Here is a 20,131-nt window from a genome sequence, read left to right on the forward strand (position 1 = left end):
CCACGAAAGGAAAATTTGGGCCAGGCCAGTAGGTCTGGGGTAGTTTCATGGGGAATGGGAAGAGGGGGTTTGTGAAAGAGTGAGTTTGGGACTGAAGAAAGGAACCCTGGGGTTGAGGAACAATAGAGCCCAAGAAGCAAATACAGGGGTAAAGATCTAACAGACTGGGAGACCCAGGTTAGGAACCAAGAATAGAGCTGAGGTTATTTCAGGAGGTTTAGGAGGACTGCAAGAGGGGAGAGACGGTGTTGCTTAGAGGGTTCAAGGGAAGAAGTCCAGAGGTGAGGGCTGAGGGGCAGGTGTGCCAAGGAGGGGTTGCAGCAGGGTGAGTTGGGGATTCTGACAGTGGGGGTGAGAAGTGGGTTGGGTGCTCAGTCCCACCATATTGTGCTTTGCAGGTTGTGCCTGCATCTGAATCCTGAAGACAGTGGTAATGGTCAGCATCCCATGAATGAGATGGACTTGTCATCCACATACCACTAAAAATCAACTCTCTGCTCTCCAGGGGTATGTACCACCCTTTGGGAAACACTGCTTCGGACAAAGGATGATAAAAGCCTGAGTTAAAGAACAGGATACTTGGAAGTCACTGCTAAGTTTTTAGAAGAATACTTGGGTTGCATTTTTTTTAACATAAAATTAAAATATAGCTTATAAAAACAAAACGGGTTGTTTTTATCCTCCACAGTATCTAGGCATGAAACTTTGTACATAACGGGCACACGAATATTCAATTATATTATTGTAAATAGTTGAAAAGGTATAATTAGACATGGATCTTCTGGGCCATGTTCTAATAGTAAGGGTCTCATTCATGAGCTACAAGGGGAGGGGAGGGCTTCAGACAGGTCTGACTAAATGTTTGCACTCACAAGAAGAGACAACATCTCAGCTAGCTGACAGAATTCCCTGGGTCACTGACAACTGAAAGGTCCTCGAGGCTGTAGATATTGCAGGAAAGCAAGAAAAACGAAATTAAAGATATTGCAGACAAGGTCCAATGCTTCAAGACCCACACCAGATCACAAACCATTTCCCATAGCGTACAAAATCGCTTATGTCTGGGTAAAAATGTTCCTCTGAGAACATGGGTAAAATATGTTTCCTCTGAAAAGTGATTTTAGAAATTGTGGCCAGCAGGTCCTCAGATGACCCCAGTGATTGCTGTGTTCTGGCATTCACACCCTTGTATGTATTCCCAACCCTTAAGTGTGGGCAAGACCTGTGACTTGCTTCTACCCAAAAGAACATGGCAAAGGTGATACAAAGTCACTCCTGTGATTATGTTACATTATATAAGACTCCATCTTGTTAGCAGAATCTCTCTGGTTTTCCTGATATCCTTAAAAAAGCAAGCAGCCATGTTATAGCTTCCCTAAGGAAAGGGCCAAGTGGCAGAGAACTACAGGCAGCCTCTAGCCATTGGTCAGCAAGACAACGAAGCCCTCAAATCTACAGCTGCAAGGAAGATAATTCTGCCAACAAGCCTCTAAATGAGAACACAGCCCCAGTCACTGCCTTGATTGTGGGGTAGCCTTGTGAGACCCAGGGCAGAGGACCCAACTAAGCTGTGCCTACACTCCTGATCCGCACAAACTGTGGGATAAATAAATGTGTGGCATGTTAGGCCACTAGGTTTCTGGTAACTTATTATTGCAGCACAGAAAACTAACACAGAAATCTTATACATATTTAAAAAAGGAAGAAAAGTAATATTGAGTTACTGGCCATTTGAGGTATTTATTAATGAAGATTAAACATCCAAAGGGCAGTCCTCAATGCTCATTTCCATGATTTTAAGAGTTGATAATTCCATGTCATGATTATTATCACCTTCGACACTGGAGAACTGAACAGAATGGGAGAGTGATGTGTTAAGACTGCATAATCCATTTGAAATCTCAACCTTTTCAGGGTCACTGTCACCTTCAATGACATTCACAGAAGTTTCCTATCTGTTAAACTGTCTGAAATACTTGGATTATTTTCATCCAAAGTTGAAGGTTCAAGAATCATTTCATCATTCACCTGCTGAATTATAACCCCTTCTGAATGCTTTGATTTATAAATAGGCATGAAAAATTCAGTTGGTGAAGAGAATATCTCGTTCTCATCTTTTGGTGCAGACGATAACATATCCAAAGCCTTTTGGTATTCTTGACGTTCCTGCTGAATAGTTACTTCACTTTCATGTTTTAATTCATTTGGTTCTGAATTCCTAGCCTTTTCAAAATCAAATAAATTCAACATATCAACATCATTTTGTTTTACCGAGTTTTCCTCCGATGTGCAGCCTAAGTCTACCTTCAGGACATGCAGCAGGTGGCGCATTTTTACCTAGGATTAAGAAAAGATGAGAATCATTACATTAATTAAGTCAAATTAAATTTTGACTGCAGTGCTGCAAATCTCACAGGATTAATACTTTTCCTTTCACTTTTCCCACCACCACCCTCAAAAAAGTTCAAGGGAAAAAAAAGCACTTGCTTTTAATGTATTGTTCGAAGGTATGAAAAAACCGTAAAATTATTTTTACATTAGAATTTTTCTAATGAAGTTATAGGGAAAGACAAACCTCCTCCAAATGTTTATTTTGTTTTATATGTCGCTCGAACAGTCGTTCTAAAAACCTACAAATGATAAACAAAAATGTTAATGTCTCAAAATCAGAAAATCATCTAAACTAGCCACATAACACTGAAACTATAAAGGTTGAAAAATGTGTTTTAGATTATTCTTTTTCTCTGTAAAGCTGAAGACTAATGCTTTCCTGTTCTATGTTCTTCCATTGTGCATTTGCTTCACGTTACATATTTCTGAAAGACTGTATGCTACTTTTATTTCTTTGAATAAAATTCTCCTTTTTCTCACCCCACCTCCAAAAAGCTGTTTATCTCACAGACATATGCAAACACCCAAAGCCTCTCTACCCCCATCTTTACACACACACACACACACACACAGCCAAACCCTAAAGAAAAGCCTTTTACAGAGATATTTTATAATCCTTCCTAAATTATACTTTAAAAAAATTCCTATATTAAAGTATAAAACACCAATGAACAAAATGGAAAAGGACACCAAAAAAAAAAAAAAAAAAAAAAAAAAATTCACATTCATGGATTGAAAGAATCAATATTGTTAAAACATCCACACCATCCAAAGCAATCTACAGAGTCAATGCAATCCCTACCAAAATACCAGTGACATTATTCACAGAAATAGAAAAAAAAATCCTAAAATATATATGAAACCACAAAAGACCCAGAATAGCCAAAGCTATCCTAAGTAAAAAGAACAAAACTGGTGGGATCATATTACCTGACTTCAAATTATACTACGGAGCTATAGTAACCAAAACAGCATGGTCAGGCATAAAAACAGACACACAGACCAATGGAACAGAATAGAGAACTCAGAAACAAATCCACACACCCACAGAGAACTCATTTTTGACAAAGTTGCCAAGAACATACACTGGGGAAAAGGTAGTCTCTTCAATAAATGGTGATGGGAAAACTGGATACCCATATGCAACAGAATGAAACTAGACCCCTATCTCTCACTACATACAAAAATCAAATCAAAATAGATTAAAGGCTTAAATATAAGTTCTGAAACTATGGAACTACTAAATGAAAACATTGGGAGAAAATCTCTAGGGACTAGTCTGGCAAAGACTTCTTGAGTAATATCCCACAAGCGCAGGCAAAAAAGCAAACATGGACAAATGGGATCATAAGTTAAAAAGCTTCTGCACAGCAAAGGATATAACCAACAAAGTGAAGAAACAATCCACAGAATGGGAGAGAATATTTGCAAACTACCCCTCTGACAAGGAATTAATAACCAGAATATATAAGGAGGTCAAACAACTATTTACTATTAGGTTTATAGGGAAAAATCTAATAATCCAATCAAAAAAATGGACAAAAGGTTTGAATAGGCAATTCTCAAAAGACATATGAATTGTAAACAGGAATATAAAAAGGTGTTCCACATCACTGATCATCAGAGAAATGCAAATCAAAACTACAATGAGATATCATCTCACTCCAGTTAAAATGGCTTATATGCAAAAACAAGCAATAATAAATGCTGGTGACGATGTGGAGAAAAGGGAATCCTTGCACACTATTAGCAGAATGTAAACTATTAGTTCAACCCCTATGGAGAACAGTTTGGAGGTTCCTCAAAAAACTAGAAATTGAGCTACCATATGCTCCAGCAATCCCAAAAGGAAGGAAGTAAGGATATCGAAGAGATATCTGCACTTTTATGTTTGTTGTGGCACTGTTCACAATAGCTAAGATTTGGAAGCAGCCTAAGTGTCCATTAACAAATGAATGGATAAAAAAATGTAGGACATATACACCATGGAGTACTATTCAGTCATAAAAAAAGTAGGATCCTGTCATCTGCAACAATATGGATGGAAATGGAGATCATTATGTTAAGTGAAATAGTCTGGCACAGAAAGACAAACATTGCATGCTCCCACTTATTTGTGGGATCTAAAAATCAAAACAATTGAACTCACGGACATAGAGAGTAGAAGGATGGTTAACAGAGGCTGGGAAGGGTAGTGGAGGGCTGCAGGGGAAGAGGGGTAGTTAATGGGTACAAAACATAGAAAGAATCAATAAGACCATTTGATAGCACTACAGGGTAACTACAGTCAATAATAACTTAAATGTACATTTAAAATAACTTAAAGAATGTAGTCAGATTGTTTGTAACTCAAAGGATAAATGCTTGAGAGGATGGATACCCCATTTTCCGTGACGTCCTTATTTCACAATGCTTGCCTGTGTCAAAACATCTCATGGACCCTTATATACACCTACTGTGTACGTCACAAAATTGTAAAAAGTAATGAAAAAATTTAAAAATTCCCACTGATGGTAAATCCACATAAAAACTTAAATGTTATCACTTGTTAAGTTCCATTAAGTGCTACTGTGCTAGCCATAATAATCATTTTACTTCTAATTCTGACCAATGTAGGGAGGGAAAGATAGTGTAAAAACCATTTTAAAGATGAGAAAGCCACATCTCTAAGATGGTAATTTCCTCTCCCCTGAGGTCAAAAACCATTAGGGGAATTTAACCCACATGTGTCTGGCTCCACAGAATTTCTTCATTCTAAAGCACCATGCTCACCTCTCTATCACAGGAATGTAGCAACAGTTTCTTAAAAAACAACTAATTTCCTTTGTTATCATTTGCTAGCATCAGGGAAGTTATGAGCCAACCTCAGAGTTAGTAGTTCTGAATTATTTCACAATTTTTTTAAAACCCAAGAAATCTGTATTCTACTTTTTACAACTATTGTTAACATTTTAGAATATTCACTACTAGGCATTTTTTCTATTCATTTGTATTTCTTTACCAAATTGTAATTAAATGATACATACTATTTGGGTATCTATCTTGTTTTTTTCTTCTTTTTCTTTATTTTTTCTGAGACGGAGTCTTGCTCTGTTGCCCAGGCTGTAATGTCGAGGCGCGATCTCGGCTCACTGCAAGCTCCGCCTCTCGGGTTCATGCCATTCTCCTACCTCAGCCTATAGCTAGGACTACAGACACCTGCCACCAGGCCTGGCTAAGTTTTTGTGTGTTTTTAATAGAGACGGGGTTTCACCGTGTTAGCCAGGATAGCCTCGATCTCCTGACCTCATGATCCACCCGCCTCGGACTCCCAAAGTGCCGGGATTACAGGCATCAGCCACTGCGCCCAGCCCTATTTTGTTTTTTCTAATCAACGACACATATCTTTAACATCTTTCTGTATCTGTAAATTCACTTCAACATCATTTTTAATCCTTAAACAGACCTTACATTTCATATATAGCCCACAGTTTATTCAACCAAACATTTACCATTAAACATTTAGGTTGATTCTGGTTTTTGGTACTTTTATAAAAATGCTGTAATAGTCTTATACTTGATAAAAACAAAATTTTAAGCATAAATACGATTTTGTATGTGTATTTTTTTTCTTGTGGTGGCAAAAACCAACAAAACTTATCATCTTAACCATTAAGTGCACAATTGAGTAGTGTTAAGTATATTCATACTGTGATACAGATTGCCAAAACTTTTCATTATGTGTCCTGAAACTCTTTACCCATATTATGTGAATATTATTTACCAACTTTTTAAAACGAAAGTGGTCAACAAAATTAATGTCAAAAATCTTAGGTCTTTTTGATATGCCTTTTTATGTCAATAATGAAAATGTTTGCTTTAATTTTTTAAAAAACTTGATGTAAAGGATAGAAATAATTTATTAGAAATGTCTATGTTTGGCATATTATTACGACAGAGAAAGCAAGTAGTATACATAATAGGGTCCTAGGTTACATAATATAAAGTAGAGCCCAGTGCTCAAAGAATCTTAGATACATAAATGTTCAAGCTAAATTCAGGACACACAGTTTCCTTAAGCTATGCAATAGCTAATCTGGTTTTGCAAACTTTTCATTTAACTTGCGGCACACAAACCTAGCTCTTAATTTGTTCTCATTTTACTAGATCTAATACTAATAATGGTTGTACCAAAAATGCTTGCCTTTGATTCTCATGACAGTTTTAGATAGTAAAATGGAATTATGGAGCTTTGCAAATAAGTGGTAAAGATCTTCCTTCACAAGTCACTTATAATACAAGGGATATAATATTAAAGTGAATAAAAGCTCTATTCTTTAATTCTCCCAAGTGGTGAACTTCCCCTAGAGTATGAATTAAACATTCTTTACAACTTGCTATCAATTACAATAATAAGTTTCCAAGAAAGCAATATATTTTTTCATTTCCTAATATGGGAAAATAACTTTAAAATTTTAACATCATATGAAGAAATATGAAGAATATTTAATGTACTCCTGAATTGCCATAACACAATTTAAAAAAACTAACCTGTTTGAAAATAAACCAAGTTTCAAAATTTCATCTGTTACATCTTCAATGAAACTCAGATACAATAGTTCTTCTTTGCTGTAAAGGGAAGGCAATATATAGCATAAAAATTATTGCTTACTTATTCTGAAAACTAGAAGAAACATTAGTACCTAATTAGAAATATCTATCTCTACCATTACCAATGTACTTCTATCGCATATTACTAAGGGGAATATTACAAAACAAACACGTCTACCTTCTCAAATTATGCAAGGATAAATATTTATTAAAGATAATGACCTAATAGAGTAAAATTTCAAAGATATCTGTAACATCCATAGCAGTAAAAAATAAGCAGAATTAAACAACACAAAAAGAGACCAACGAATGACAAGGGGCAATCAAATGCAATCCACTGCGAACAAGCACTCTCGAGGAATGTTTTAAATTTCCTCTGGCTCCTGACCAGGTCCAGCAGCAGAGGTGCAAGCCCCTCTGCAAAGCATTTGCAAGAAGGAGAAGGAAAGTTGTCCAGAGAAGCAGGAGCTTCAACTAAGAAGTCCTCTCCCAGCCCTAGGCCAGCATCTTCTCATCTTAAGGTTGAGAAATTCACTAAGCAGAAAAATTTATTTTTTCTCTCAAAACATTTGGAGACAAAAATCTCAAAGGAAAATTTGTGAACATAAATATTGTGGTAATTTTTAACTACTTGAACACACTTCCCTATTATAACTATATTTTAGTAGCTATTATAAGAAAGTTAGGATATTATTGTATGTTTGATTTTAATTAGCTGAAATTAGTGAATTAGTATCAAATGTTAAGTAGCAAGTAACTAAATTACTGAATAAGAAAATATAAGGGAAGAGTTAATAAGCAAATCAAATAATAGATCTAAATGTTTAATAAAAAGTTACACTTTCAAACTGATTCATAGGGTCTTGCTTGTTTAAAAACAGCACATTTGAAAATAAGTAAAATTTTATAAATTATTTTCCCTAAAAAAGTAACTTAATTAAAACAACATTAAAATCTATGAGTAAAATATCTGCAAAGAACTGCTGAGATTAGAAACCTCTGGAAAGAGTATCTGAACTACTAAAAGTCTGTATTTCTCTAAAACTCTTCTTATTTTATTATTTTTACTTATAAATAAGAATTCTGGATACTAATTATTAAAAAGTATCAGGTATTAGCTTAGGGACAAACTTCTACTGGAGATAAAAACGACGTGATTGACAATTGCTCCAGAAAGTTAAGTTATTATTTCTCAAATAAATTTGAGAAAATTATTCAGGTCATTTTCTCAAATTTAGCATGTATTATATGGTTGATATCCCAAAGCTGGTTGTAAGACAGATTAGTGTTCACAGATGAATGGATAAAGAAAATGTATATATACACCATGAAATACTATTCAGCCATAAAAACAAATAAAATCATGTTATTTGTGGCAACATGGATGGAACACGGATGGATGCTGGTGAAATAAGCCAGCAATAGAAAGTTAAACACCGCATGTTCTCACTCATATGTGGAAGCTGAAAACAGTTGATTTCATAGAAGTAGAGAGTAGAACAGAGGATACTGGAGGCTGGGAAGGGTAGAGGGGAGTGAGGGACAAGGTGAGATTTGTTACAAGATACAAAATTATAGCTAGATAGGTGGAGTAAGTTCTAGTGTTATATACCACTATAGGATGACTACTATGGTTAACAATAATATATAGTTTCAAATAGCTAGAAGAAGGATACTCAATGTTTCCAACACAAAGAAATGATAAAACCTTTGAGATGATGGATATACTAATTAAACTGTTTTAATCACTGTACAGTATAAGTATCAAAACATCACTAGGTACTCCACGAATATGTACATTTATTACTTGCCAGTTTTAAAAAAAGAGATTATTGGTCAATCCTGACTTATTTAATAATGGTTTCTATGATTCTTAATTCTTAATTCCACTATGCAAAACGAAGAGGTAAAAAAGCTCTTACTCAGAGTAGATTTTACTAGTTGCAGGGGGCTTCAGGGAATACTGACACACTGCCCTAGAAAGAGGAAGTTAAAGTAGTTGAGCAAAACAATGGTTGGCATACAGTAAGTATTCAGTAACATTGTATATTAGTACAGACTGAATATCCCTCTTGGAACCTAAGTGTTTCAGATTTTGGATTTTGGAATATTTCCATTATATACTTAGTAGTTGAGCAGCTCAATCCAAAACTCTGAAATCTAAAATGCGCAAATGAGCATTTCCTTTGGGTGTCACGTCAGATTTTGGAGTATTGTGACTTATGGATTTTCAAATGTGGGATGTTCAACCTGTAATTACACGTTTCAGCAATTTTTAAAGCACTCTCATATCCATATCTAATTTAATATTCTAAACAACCCAGTCAGGTATGTTGGCTGTGTATTATTTTTACTATTTACTGATGAATTCACCAAGTGTCAGAAAGGCTAAGTATAACTTTCCAAGGTTAATATTAGTAAGAAGCAAAGACAGGTTTTTAAACTACTCTTCTACTTATAAATTCACAATTCTTTTCAAAACTACACTGTGGCATTTCTCTAGTATAAACAATGACAATTTGACTAAGGTTAATGTATAGATAATGCTAGATATAGATACATTACTATGAAAGTATTTTTAAAGCTGGTCATCATGATAAATTTTGTTACTCAATTATGTTACCAATAATTAATTTGAATCTAAATTTTATTCAGGTATACTCAATTATACTATTTTACTTTACTTCTTTTAGAAAGTATTAGAAAAGATAAATATTCCTTTCCTTAAGTCATTCTTAATATTCAATTAAGACTGGTTCAAGAGCAGTTTATATTAATAAATAATAAGTTATATGTGTTGAAAGACCAGAAATTTCAAAGACAGAGAAGTTAACAATGAACTCTCCATGGCCTTAGCAGGTGAGATCTCCCTAGCAAAGGCCTGAGGGAGAAGCCGGAGCCTGAGGGCATTGTGTGTACTTTCCTAGTGATCTGCTACATTAACACCTCGTTCTTGCCCTCTTTTTAATCTCTACTCCTTCCTTTCTTCTACCCCCTTCCCCGCCCTGCATTTCATATCCATTCTCTGACACTGGAAACACATTTGACAACTGAAACTATCAAGGCATCTTTTAGGTTTTCTACTACCTGCTAATTAATGTATAATATTCCTTAATTACTCAACATGATGAGTAATTTTTAAAGAGTGCCTCCATTGCAGTGAGCTCAGACCGCACCACTGCACTCCAGCCTGGACAACAGAGAGAGACTCTGTCTCATAAATAAATAAATAAATAAATAGTGTCTTCATATAGCACAGATAGGTCAAGCACTAGCATATATGAATATTCAAAATCACAAATTATGACTTCTCAAATGGTAAAGCTCTTCAGCATTATTTGTGGCATGTAAACTGGTTAGCATCACTGCCAGAGGATTTGTCTTGGGGAAAATTATTTTTTTAATGAATAGTGACAACAAATAACACAAGTTGGTGTGGCTTTTTCCTTTACTAATGAATTAGCAAAATTAACTCATTTAAACTTTTACTAGGCACTAAAATTTGTAAAATTTCCTTGGTAAAACTAAAACTGTTATTGAATTACATCACACCAAAATAGATTACAGCATGCAATTAAATAGTACTTATGCGGCAAACACTATATGTCTGTTATACAAGAAGGCAATTAAAGACAGTTGAAATTATTTCTCCTGTGAACTGTGTACCTTGGAGAGGAATGCTGAAGAGCATCATCCTTAATCTCATCCCATGTTAAGTCATGCCCTTGTAAAGGTAAAGGGGCTATTTTTTCTTTGGCATCATATGTCACACAGTTAGATGCCTGGGGATGCAATAAAAAAAAATCTTCATTTTTGCTTAAAAATACATTATGAAAGCAGAAATATAAGAAATTTTAAGTGAACAGAGATATCCAATAGATAAAAATTATACAGTATGACAAAGAATATTTTAGAATAATTTTTCTATCCATTCAGCACGTTTTTCTTAAAGATAAAATGACTTATTTTTTGTATTTTAATGAGTGGCATTTAAATAACATTAAGAAATTGCCATAAATAAACATATAAAGGGAAAAATGAAGCAAATTTTCAACTTTTAAGTAAATCTGAGGGAACAAAGTCTCATTATTCAGAAATTCAAAAAGCTCATCTGTTTTACATGCCAACATGTCAAATATGTAGAAGCAGTGGTAGCGCTGGCAGCATGAACAATAATATTAACAAACAGAAATAATGGCAGCTTACTTTTATAGACTCCTTACTATGCACCACAAACTGTGCCAAGCATTTACTCACATCGTTAGAGTTAATCTTTACCATGACAATTTATGTACACTGCTTTACAGTTTTAAAGGTGCTGTTAAAATGTGGATCTACTGCAGTTAATACTCCACTGGCTTCTTCAAGTCAAGTACTGATGGCACTGACTATGGAATATGGGGACACACATTTTCTTGCAGGATTGTAAATAAATATTGTTTCATGTTTATGTAGTTATCTGCAGAGTTAACTCTTTCCCAAAATTTCAAGGTAGTCTATTAAGCCCTAGCCCAGGCTAGGTACTTTGCCTACATCATTTACTCCTCCTAATAATCCTGCAAGTTAAGTACAGTTTTTCTAGATGAGGAAATTCAGATGAGGAAATTCATCTCAGAGGATAAGTGATTTGTCCTTGGGCCTTAAGTGGCAGGGCCCTGTGTCAAACAGCATTAATGGCTGAGATGGAAAACGACCACCTTCTACCCATTTTCAGAAGGGAAGGAGTAAGTTGAGTATGATTATATTTTATTCTTCTATCTCTGGATCTGTGTTTGACATTTTAATAGACAAACCATTTTTATAAAGAACAAATTTAAGTCAGGACACAAGTGCAAGACTGACACTCCAAAAATAAAACAATTTGTCTCAAAATCAGACTCAAAGTTGCAATATTTTAAAAGAAATGATGCTAAGAATTCAAAATATAAACCCTGTAATAAACAGCTTTATGGTCTAGAAAAAGTAGAGGCAAACATAATAATAGCTACTTATTCTTATAAAATGTATACTTTCCAATCATATAATATGTGGCAATTCTTTACAAAAAAAAAAAAAAGGGTATAAAAACTCAACTTCTGCACTACTCTGCTGGCTCCTCTAGTAATCCAGGTCTGCATCTTTGAAAACAATACTTAAGGTATTTTACTGATCCTTCCATCTGTCCAGCCAGCCAACCAATCATCTAGGAAAGATGTTAGTAACAAATGACTTCCCAGATTTGGCAGGATCCACCTGGCCATTCAGAGAGAGCTATAACCGTTTGTAAACAGGCAGACCTTCCGTATACTGGCTATATCATGTATGATAAGTGCCACCAACAGATTCTTCTTCACAGTCTAAATAGCTGTACATATTCTATTTACAGAAAAATATCTGTAATTCAAATGCAGCAATACTAAAAGATTTCATACTTATTACCTGCTTTATGTTCATTTCTGATTCTGTCACATTTTTAGTCTCAGCTGTCCCCAACTCAGATTTAAAGCTGTAATAATTTAAAATAAACAATTGTTAATCCTTCAAAATATAAGCACTGTGGTAACAAGGTTTACTGGCTAGAAAAAATAAACTCAAACATAAAAGAATGAGATCCATCTGTTCTTATAAAATACATAATTTTGAATTATTTGATTTTATTTGATAAAATATCTGCAGACTCATCTGATATTACTGTACCTCTTACCTATATCCAAAGAAAAAAATACTAATCTTAAATTGTTTTCACTTTCTAAAACAACTAAAACCTAGTGCCGGTTAAATTGTTTATGTAATACTAGAAAAACAATCATAATACAAATCTGCTAAATCTCAAAACTTGACAAGATTTGTTTTTTCTTCAGTCATTTGGCAAACTTTTATTGAACATTCACCTTGTGCCAGGCACTATTGTATTTGAAAACATTATTGAGGCAAATTATACTTAATTTCCAGAAATTATCCCAATTTAAAATTATTCTTGGCAGTTGTTGCTACGAAGACTGGCCTGAATATCTGTAGGGAACGGAGCAGAGGGTAGACGGATAAAGGGTTAATTTCTTTCCCTCTACAGCCCATATTTTCATCACTTTTAACATGAATCAATATGCATATTTACACAAATGCTGTCTGATGACATATTTTAAGAATTCTCTGAAAGTATAATATTTAAAAACATACACAATTCTTGAACCATGCTTGAAACAATAAAATATGTAATTCATACTTATAAGGCACTTGACCAGTTTAATATTTTTTTGCTATTTTTCAGCAATTACTCTGATAGTTCTAGTGATACACAGAAAAGGAAAAGTCACATTCATCTCATTCCAATCCAAAGGGCACTATCAGATCTTAAGGCTGGCAGCAGCAAACAAGGAATATTAATTCATTAATTTTCATTTAATTTCCTGAAGGATTTACTATTGGTTGTTGATGTGTCATACCTTAATTCAGTCTGGGTTTCAGCTTCTATCCGTTGATCTGTAAAATCCTTTTTTCTTTTGGCAGGTGTATAATAGCGATACTGTGACAGGAAAGATTTTGCTTCTGTTTTTAAAGTGCGGGGAGTGAATGGCAATTGTTTGTTAGAAAAGAGTTCAGCATGTTTATCCAAAAGATCCCCACTGGGTGCTTTTGAAATGACTAACTGAAACCGGTGGGAATTTGGGAATGTGCTTCTGGGCCTTCTGCCATACAGGGTTCCAGAGCCCGGTTTCCGGGGCCCGGAGGCTGCATAATCCACGCTGGACGGGGAGGAACTGGAGTTCTTCTCAGGACCATTTGTGATGACTTTATCGGATTTATGTAGGCTTAGGTGTAGTCTCTCAGAAGAGGGTACTAGTGCCCTTGCAAAGGATGAAAATCCATTCATTTCTTCTTTTAACATGTCATCCTCAATTTGTGGTTCGCCTGAGGGCTAAGAACATTTGACATGACAGTCACCAACTGCTTTACAAATTCATGTAACTGGGTATTTTGAGATTATACATTAAAAAAATGATAGCCTCAAGGATTTACAATATTAACTGATATGTTCCTGAAGATGTTAATATTTTATTTGAAGTTCCAGTCAAGTATTTAAACTAAGATTAAAATTTAATTCCAAATATAAGTAGTAGAGCAATCAATTTCCTTTCTGAAATTAAAAAAAGATGAATAACATACCTATTTTTGGTATCTTAAACTTGCATATTAAGATCTATTGGGAGATCTCAGTTTTATCTGAAAGTTTCCACACAAATTGTGAGCACCAATGCCCTTCTCCACCACTATTAATGGCATCATCCTCACCGTCCTGTCTTGTCACTATTGGAGAGTACAGTGTAAGCCATCCCTCTGTGATGTCAAGCATTTAAAGAAACGAAAAGGAACTTCTCCTCATAATGTATGGAGCCCTGGCTTAGGTAATTGATAATTTAAATATAATTAATAAATATTTATTCCACAAAAATTTCATATATATTTCTCAACTTCTTTTCATTGGGGTGGGGGTAATACTTTGAAAAGGGAAGCATTTTGACTTGCTCCATTTCTTTTTGGCTTAACTTCAGGAAAACCAGTTCTACAGGTTATCTGTAAAGTTTAAAAACACAGATAATATTTTATTCTTTTATAAACTGAAAATGTCTAAGAAGCTTTGCCTATACTTCAGCCCTTATGGACACATCTGTATATCCTTTGCAAAACTCTGAGGCACTTTCATTAGGTAGAGGGGAAATTACAAGGAGGTTACAGAAATTGAGGTAAAAATCGCTAGGATTTAGCCAGTTATATCTGTCTTATAACCTCATTGGGAGGAACAACAAGGAGAAGATGGACAAGTTGAGTAAGGAAAAAGCCAAGTGCTTCCTGTATGCAAGGTACTGCTCTTGACATTGAATAGAAGAGGAATAATAAGAACTTATATCACTGCTACTAATACATATGGTGTGCTTACTATGTGCAAGGTACTGTACTAGTTAATTTTCTTGTATAGCTCATTTAATCCTAACATCAACTTCTGGGTGGTAATACAATTATCACTCTATTTTACAGATAAAAACACTGCTCTGAGGTGCCGAGTCTCACAGATTCGAACAGAGGCAGAGCCCATGTTCTTTGCCACTTTATCATATTGTCTATTTTAAAACTTATTTGAAAATTATATGATTTTAGATTTTTTTTACAGCATAAAAAATCTTAAACTGATTTTAACTCTTTCTGGGAACAAATAAGTCAGCTAACCTAAAGTTCTGATTTATCAAAGCAAAAAACTGCAGATAACTGGACATTGTGACTACTACCTAAAATATGTCAAATCACCTTTCCTTTCCAACTGCTTTACAACCTTATTCCAAATACAAGACAAAAGTACTCAAAGCAAGTAAGTATGCCGACATTAAATGTTGAGTCACTAGGGTACTATTTGGTAAATGACTTCAAGATGTTAGTTTTTATAAATAGTCCTAAATGATACTCACACTACAGCTTATGTACCAGAAGAGTTTAGCTCCCAAAGAAGAAATTTCTAAGTACAGTCTAAAAATATCCTATAGTGCAATTAATTAATAAGCACGGGAATTATTTACACTTAGAAGAACAGCACAAACTGAGATCAGAGGAAGGAGAAAGAAATGCATAAGGCATTATGATTGCCTGTAAAGAAATTTTATCAGTAATGGTTATTTAATAAACAAAATGAAACACCAAAGAAAGTCTTTCTAAAGGGTAGAAGCATATGTTAAGCTATCTCTCTGAAGTGGGATGGAAAAATTGCTTCTGAACTTATTGGAAGCATGAAATTTTTCTCATTTTTGTATCTTATAAGTTCTACCTTGTATCCTATTTTTTCTTTCCTTGGAAACCAGTAGACTACAGTATAAAATCCACTGCACCAATCTGCATCTTGTTTCCTTAGTTATGAATATCAGAAAACTGGGATAAAGATATTTGTGCAGAATATATGTTAACATACTGGCAGAATCCCAAAACATGAATAGTAGATCACTGTAAAGAAATTCTGAAATCAGAAAAGGGTTCATCAATTATGTGCCAATGGAGCAGAGTCTGGTGGTACCCTGAACACTCACTTTCTTATGTCATTCTTAGTTTATGAGGTTTGTTGTGCACTGTTTCTGTGATTTCAGGATTTATGTAAAGTAATAGCCATAACGTATTTAATTTATATACTCATCATACTTTCATGTCAAGAATTTTACAATACAGAACTCAGTCTAAATCAATCTCTTTTAAGGATGTCAGAAGACATAATGTACAATAATTTTCCAATTGTCAGATTTTTAAACAGTTGAAGAGTCAATTCAATTGTAGAACTGGATGGGTATAAATTATTTTAAAATCTAACATTTGTTTGCAAAAAAGTTTCAAATTATATATAAAAGAAACATAACTCTTGATTTTCACTATTTTATATTGTTTTTAAAAAGTTTCCCAGATTTTTTTTTTTTTTAATCTCACTTTGTTGCCCAGGCTGGAGTGCAGTGGTCTGATCATGGCTCACTGCAGCCACGACCTCCTGAGTTCAATTAATCTGCCTGCCTCAGCCTCCTGAGTAGCTGGGTCCACAGATGTGCACCATCATGCTTGGCTTTTTTTTTTTGGCGGCAGCGGGGGTAAGTATTTTTTCATAGAGACGGAGTTTTGCTATGTTGTCCAGGCTGGTCTCAAACTCCTGGGCTCAAGTGATCTGTCTGTCTCAGTCTCTCAAAGTGTTGGGATCACAGGTGTGAGCCACTGCTCCCGCCTCTTTTCTAGATTTATTCAAAAATATAGATCATAGCCACATATTCACTTAATCTTAAAAGCACACAGTAAGTGCTACACCAGTGAAGCAAATGAGTAGTAAGGGAGCACTGACTCAGTAGTGAATGACTCAGAGTTACAGGGTGAAGACTGGAAGGGCTTAGGAGGGTTCTGAGGGTGACAGCATGTGAGTCAGAGTATGAGAGAAGAAAAGTGGCAAGAGAATATGGGCAATTATCATAAAAGGTTTCTGATATATGACCTTTATAATATATATAAAGGGCTAATACATTCAGAGGTTAAAGCCCGTATTTTAACTATAGCAGCCTTTACAGTGAATACAAATTATAACCATAACAGGTGTCTGTTAACCATAACACCCATTCAATTATCCAAATATACTGCCCAAAATAAGGCTTGTAAGACAATCTGAGTGTATCTAAAATATTTATTATCAGGGCTTATAAAAAATGTAAGCAAACTGCAAGTTACTATGAATTCTAAATGGAGTCAATAAACATATAGATAAAATAATAAATTAACTTTATGGAGGCAAAAAGTTATAGGGTTATGGTTGCTATTGGAAAAATGAAAACATCTAACATTTAGGAAATATATTAAAATATATAATATGTAAATAATATGTATTTATATTTTACTTTATTATAAATATAATATATAAAATACATTAAAGATATATTAAAATATATGATTTGTACTTTCAAGAAACCCCATTCTTATCTCAAAATATAATTAGTAATTTATACTCATGCTGAATAATAGAAACAAATTTTAAATTTTCAGTTAAAAAGTACAATCGCTAAAAATGAAAATACACCTGTGAGTCAAACATTGAGGAACAGATTCCCAGATAGCAAAGTATAATACAGAGCAGATAACAGATTTATTCTAAAGGAAGCAGCTCTATTCCTAGTCCTTTTATCTACATAATAGCCCTGTGTCTCTCAATCATATTCACTGCTTCCCCGATGACTCCCAAATCTATTTTCAGCCCAGACCTCTTTGCTGACACAGATACTTATTTCCAAGTGTCTATTAAATATACTAGATGTTCCAAAAGCACCTCAAATAACACAGCCAAACAATAAACTCCTGTCTTTTATTACCTTCAGCCCTAAAGAAAACCTGCACTTCATCCCATTATATTTCTGTGAATGATGTGCTCTTCACATCATCCACTCAGTCACCAAGTCCTGGAGATTCTACTTTCTTTTTTTTTTTTTTTTTGAGACGGAGTCTCGCTCTGTCACCCAGGCTGGAGTGCAGTGGCACGATTTTGGCTCACTGCAACCCCGCCTCCTGAGTTCAAGCGATTCTTCTGCCTCAGCCTCCAGAATAGCTAGGAGTACGGTGCACGCCACCACGCCTAGTTACTTTTTGTATTTTTAGTAGAGACAGGGTTTCACCATATTGGCCAGGCTGGTCTCAAACTCCTGACCTCAGGATCCACCTGCCTCGGCCTCCCAAAGCGCTGGGATTACAGGGGTGAACTACGGTGCCCGGCTGAGATTCTACTTTCTAATGATCTCTTAAATGTATTCCATATGCTCTCTCTGCTGTCTTAGAATCAAGTCTTAATTACTGCTTCCCCGATTACTGCAACTGTCTTATAAGTGTCCTCCCTGTTGTCAGTGTAGTCTATATAGTGTCAGTATGATGACAAAACTTCCCAACTAAAAACTGGTCTATGGCTCCCAGCATTTCTCAAGGAAAAAAATCCAGACTCATTATTATGGCATTGGTATTTGGTAAGCAGAGCAGTCAGTCTGGCTTTTGCCCAATAGTCCATAGTTTTGTTTTAAACCACATCATGGGTGCTGGGGCAGAAAACAAAGCTCTAAGAGATCATACTTGAGAATCTGGGATTCTCTCAATGGCTACTCCTCAACTAGACGACTTGCAAGGAAACTTCCGGGACCTCCTGAACCCTGGCACTGAGTTGAAGGAGACTGCTGGCCTTCTAATACCAATTCTAACAAACTCAAAAAGGAAACAGTGGAGAAATCTAAACATTAGATATTTGTTACTAAAGAACTGTTATTAATTAATTTTTTTTTTTTTTTTTTTTGAGATGGAGTCTGACTCTGTTACCAGGCTGGAGTGCAGTGGTACAAATTTGGCTCACGGTAACCTCCGCCTCCTAGGTTCGATTCCCTTGCCTCAGTCTTCCAAGTAGCCGGGACTATAAGCGCACACCCCCACTCCTGGCTAATTTTTTTTGTTTTGTATTTTAGTAGAGATGGGGTTTCACCATGTTGGCCAGGATGGTCTTGATCTCCTGACCTCGTGATCCGTCCACCTTGGACTCCCAAAGTGCTGGGATTACAGGCGTCAGCCACAGCGCCCAGCCTGTTATTATTTTTTAAAGCATAATAGTATTGTTGTGGTGTTAAAAGTCTATCTTTTAGATATATACTCAAATATTTATGGATAAAATTATATGGTGTCTAGGGTTTGCATCAAAACAACCTAGGAGAGTGAGTGGATATATAGGTGAAATAACACGGGTTCTGAGCTGATGATCGCTACAGCGTAGGTGATGGGAACATATGGGCTTATTATAGTATATTTTTGTAGATGCTAAGGTTTTCAAAATTTAAAAGTTCAAAAAATGAAACCACACATAAAAAGAAAACAAACTTACTGTTTCAGCTGAGAGACAGAGATGGAAAGAACACAGCTCTCACCATTACAAGAAGAAAAAAGCTGAACAATCTGCACATTAATGATTTTTCTTGAACTAATGAGAAAACTGAGGACACAGAGCGAACAACTAACCTGAAATCTGGAGAGAGATAAGTATCTGAGCACTTGCTTACTTGGGAAAGATGCCATGGAATGCCATATAAATTGATAAGACTATGCTATAAATATTTGTTAATTTCCTAAAGACTGAGTGTGGACTAGTGATGTGCTCAGGTCTGTGCTGGACCTGAGGGCCTGGGGAGTTTGTACTTCTCGCAGGCTTTTCCTCATCTACCACAACATATAGGGAAGAGCAGAGAGAATCCCTTTCCTACCTTGGTGTGGCTTGGGGAGAGAAACAGCAGTCACTGCAGAAAATCTTCCTAGACTTATTTTCCCATTCTCTTTTAAGGAACAAAAACCTTAATATGCAGGGGGAAAATCCCTTCACTTTTGCCACATAACAGAATCACAGAAGTGACATCCTATCATCTTTGCCATATTCTACTGAGTTACGGGTCCTACCTGCACTGAAGAGGAGGGGATTGCTTAAGGGTGTGGGTCACTGTGGGGGTGTCGTCTTCGAATGTTGTCTACCACATTGAGTCAAATAGAAAGTATGAAATAAGAAGGCAGATTCACTGATTTTTTGGAGGGTTTTTTGTGTCTCTATCTCCTTCAGTTCTGCTCTGATCTTAGTTATTTCTTGCCTTCTGCTAGCTTT

At 35.3% G+C, this 20,131-nt stretch overlaps 1 protein-coding gene across 1 annotated transcript in view; it reads right to left on the minus strand.

Moving 5' to 3' along the window:
* Nucleotides 1-1,715: 1,715 nt before the first annotated feature.
* The window catches only part of SPATA7 (spermatogenesis associated 7), a 65,289-nt gene continuing 46,873 nt past the window's right edge, over nucleotides 1,716-20,131 (minus strand). Inside the window, 8 exon segments of the mRNA XM_011949450.1 lie at nucleotides 1,716-1,953; nucleotides 1,956-2,337; nucleotides 2,576-2,630; nucleotides 6,922-6,999; nucleotides 8,904-8,957; nucleotides 10,648-10,763; nucleotides 12,400-12,466; nucleotides 13,404-13,876. Coding sequence (XP_011804840.1) covers nucleotides 1,754-1,953; nucleotides 1,956-2,337; nucleotides 2,576-2,630; nucleotides 6,922-6,999; nucleotides 8,904-8,957; nucleotides 10,648-10,763; nucleotides 12,400-12,466; nucleotides 13,404-13,876 — 1,425 coding nt within the window. The 3' untranslated portion in view covers nucleotides 1,716-1,753.

This window comes from Colobus angolensis, unplaced genomic scaffold (assembly GCF_000951035.1).
Source record: "Colobus angolensis palliatus isolate OR3802 unplaced genomic scaffold, Cang.pa_1.0 Scaffold3, whole genome shotgun sequence".
Lineage (NCBI taxonomy): Eukaryota > Metazoa > Chordata > Mammalia > Primates > Cercopithecidae > Colobus > Colobus angolensis.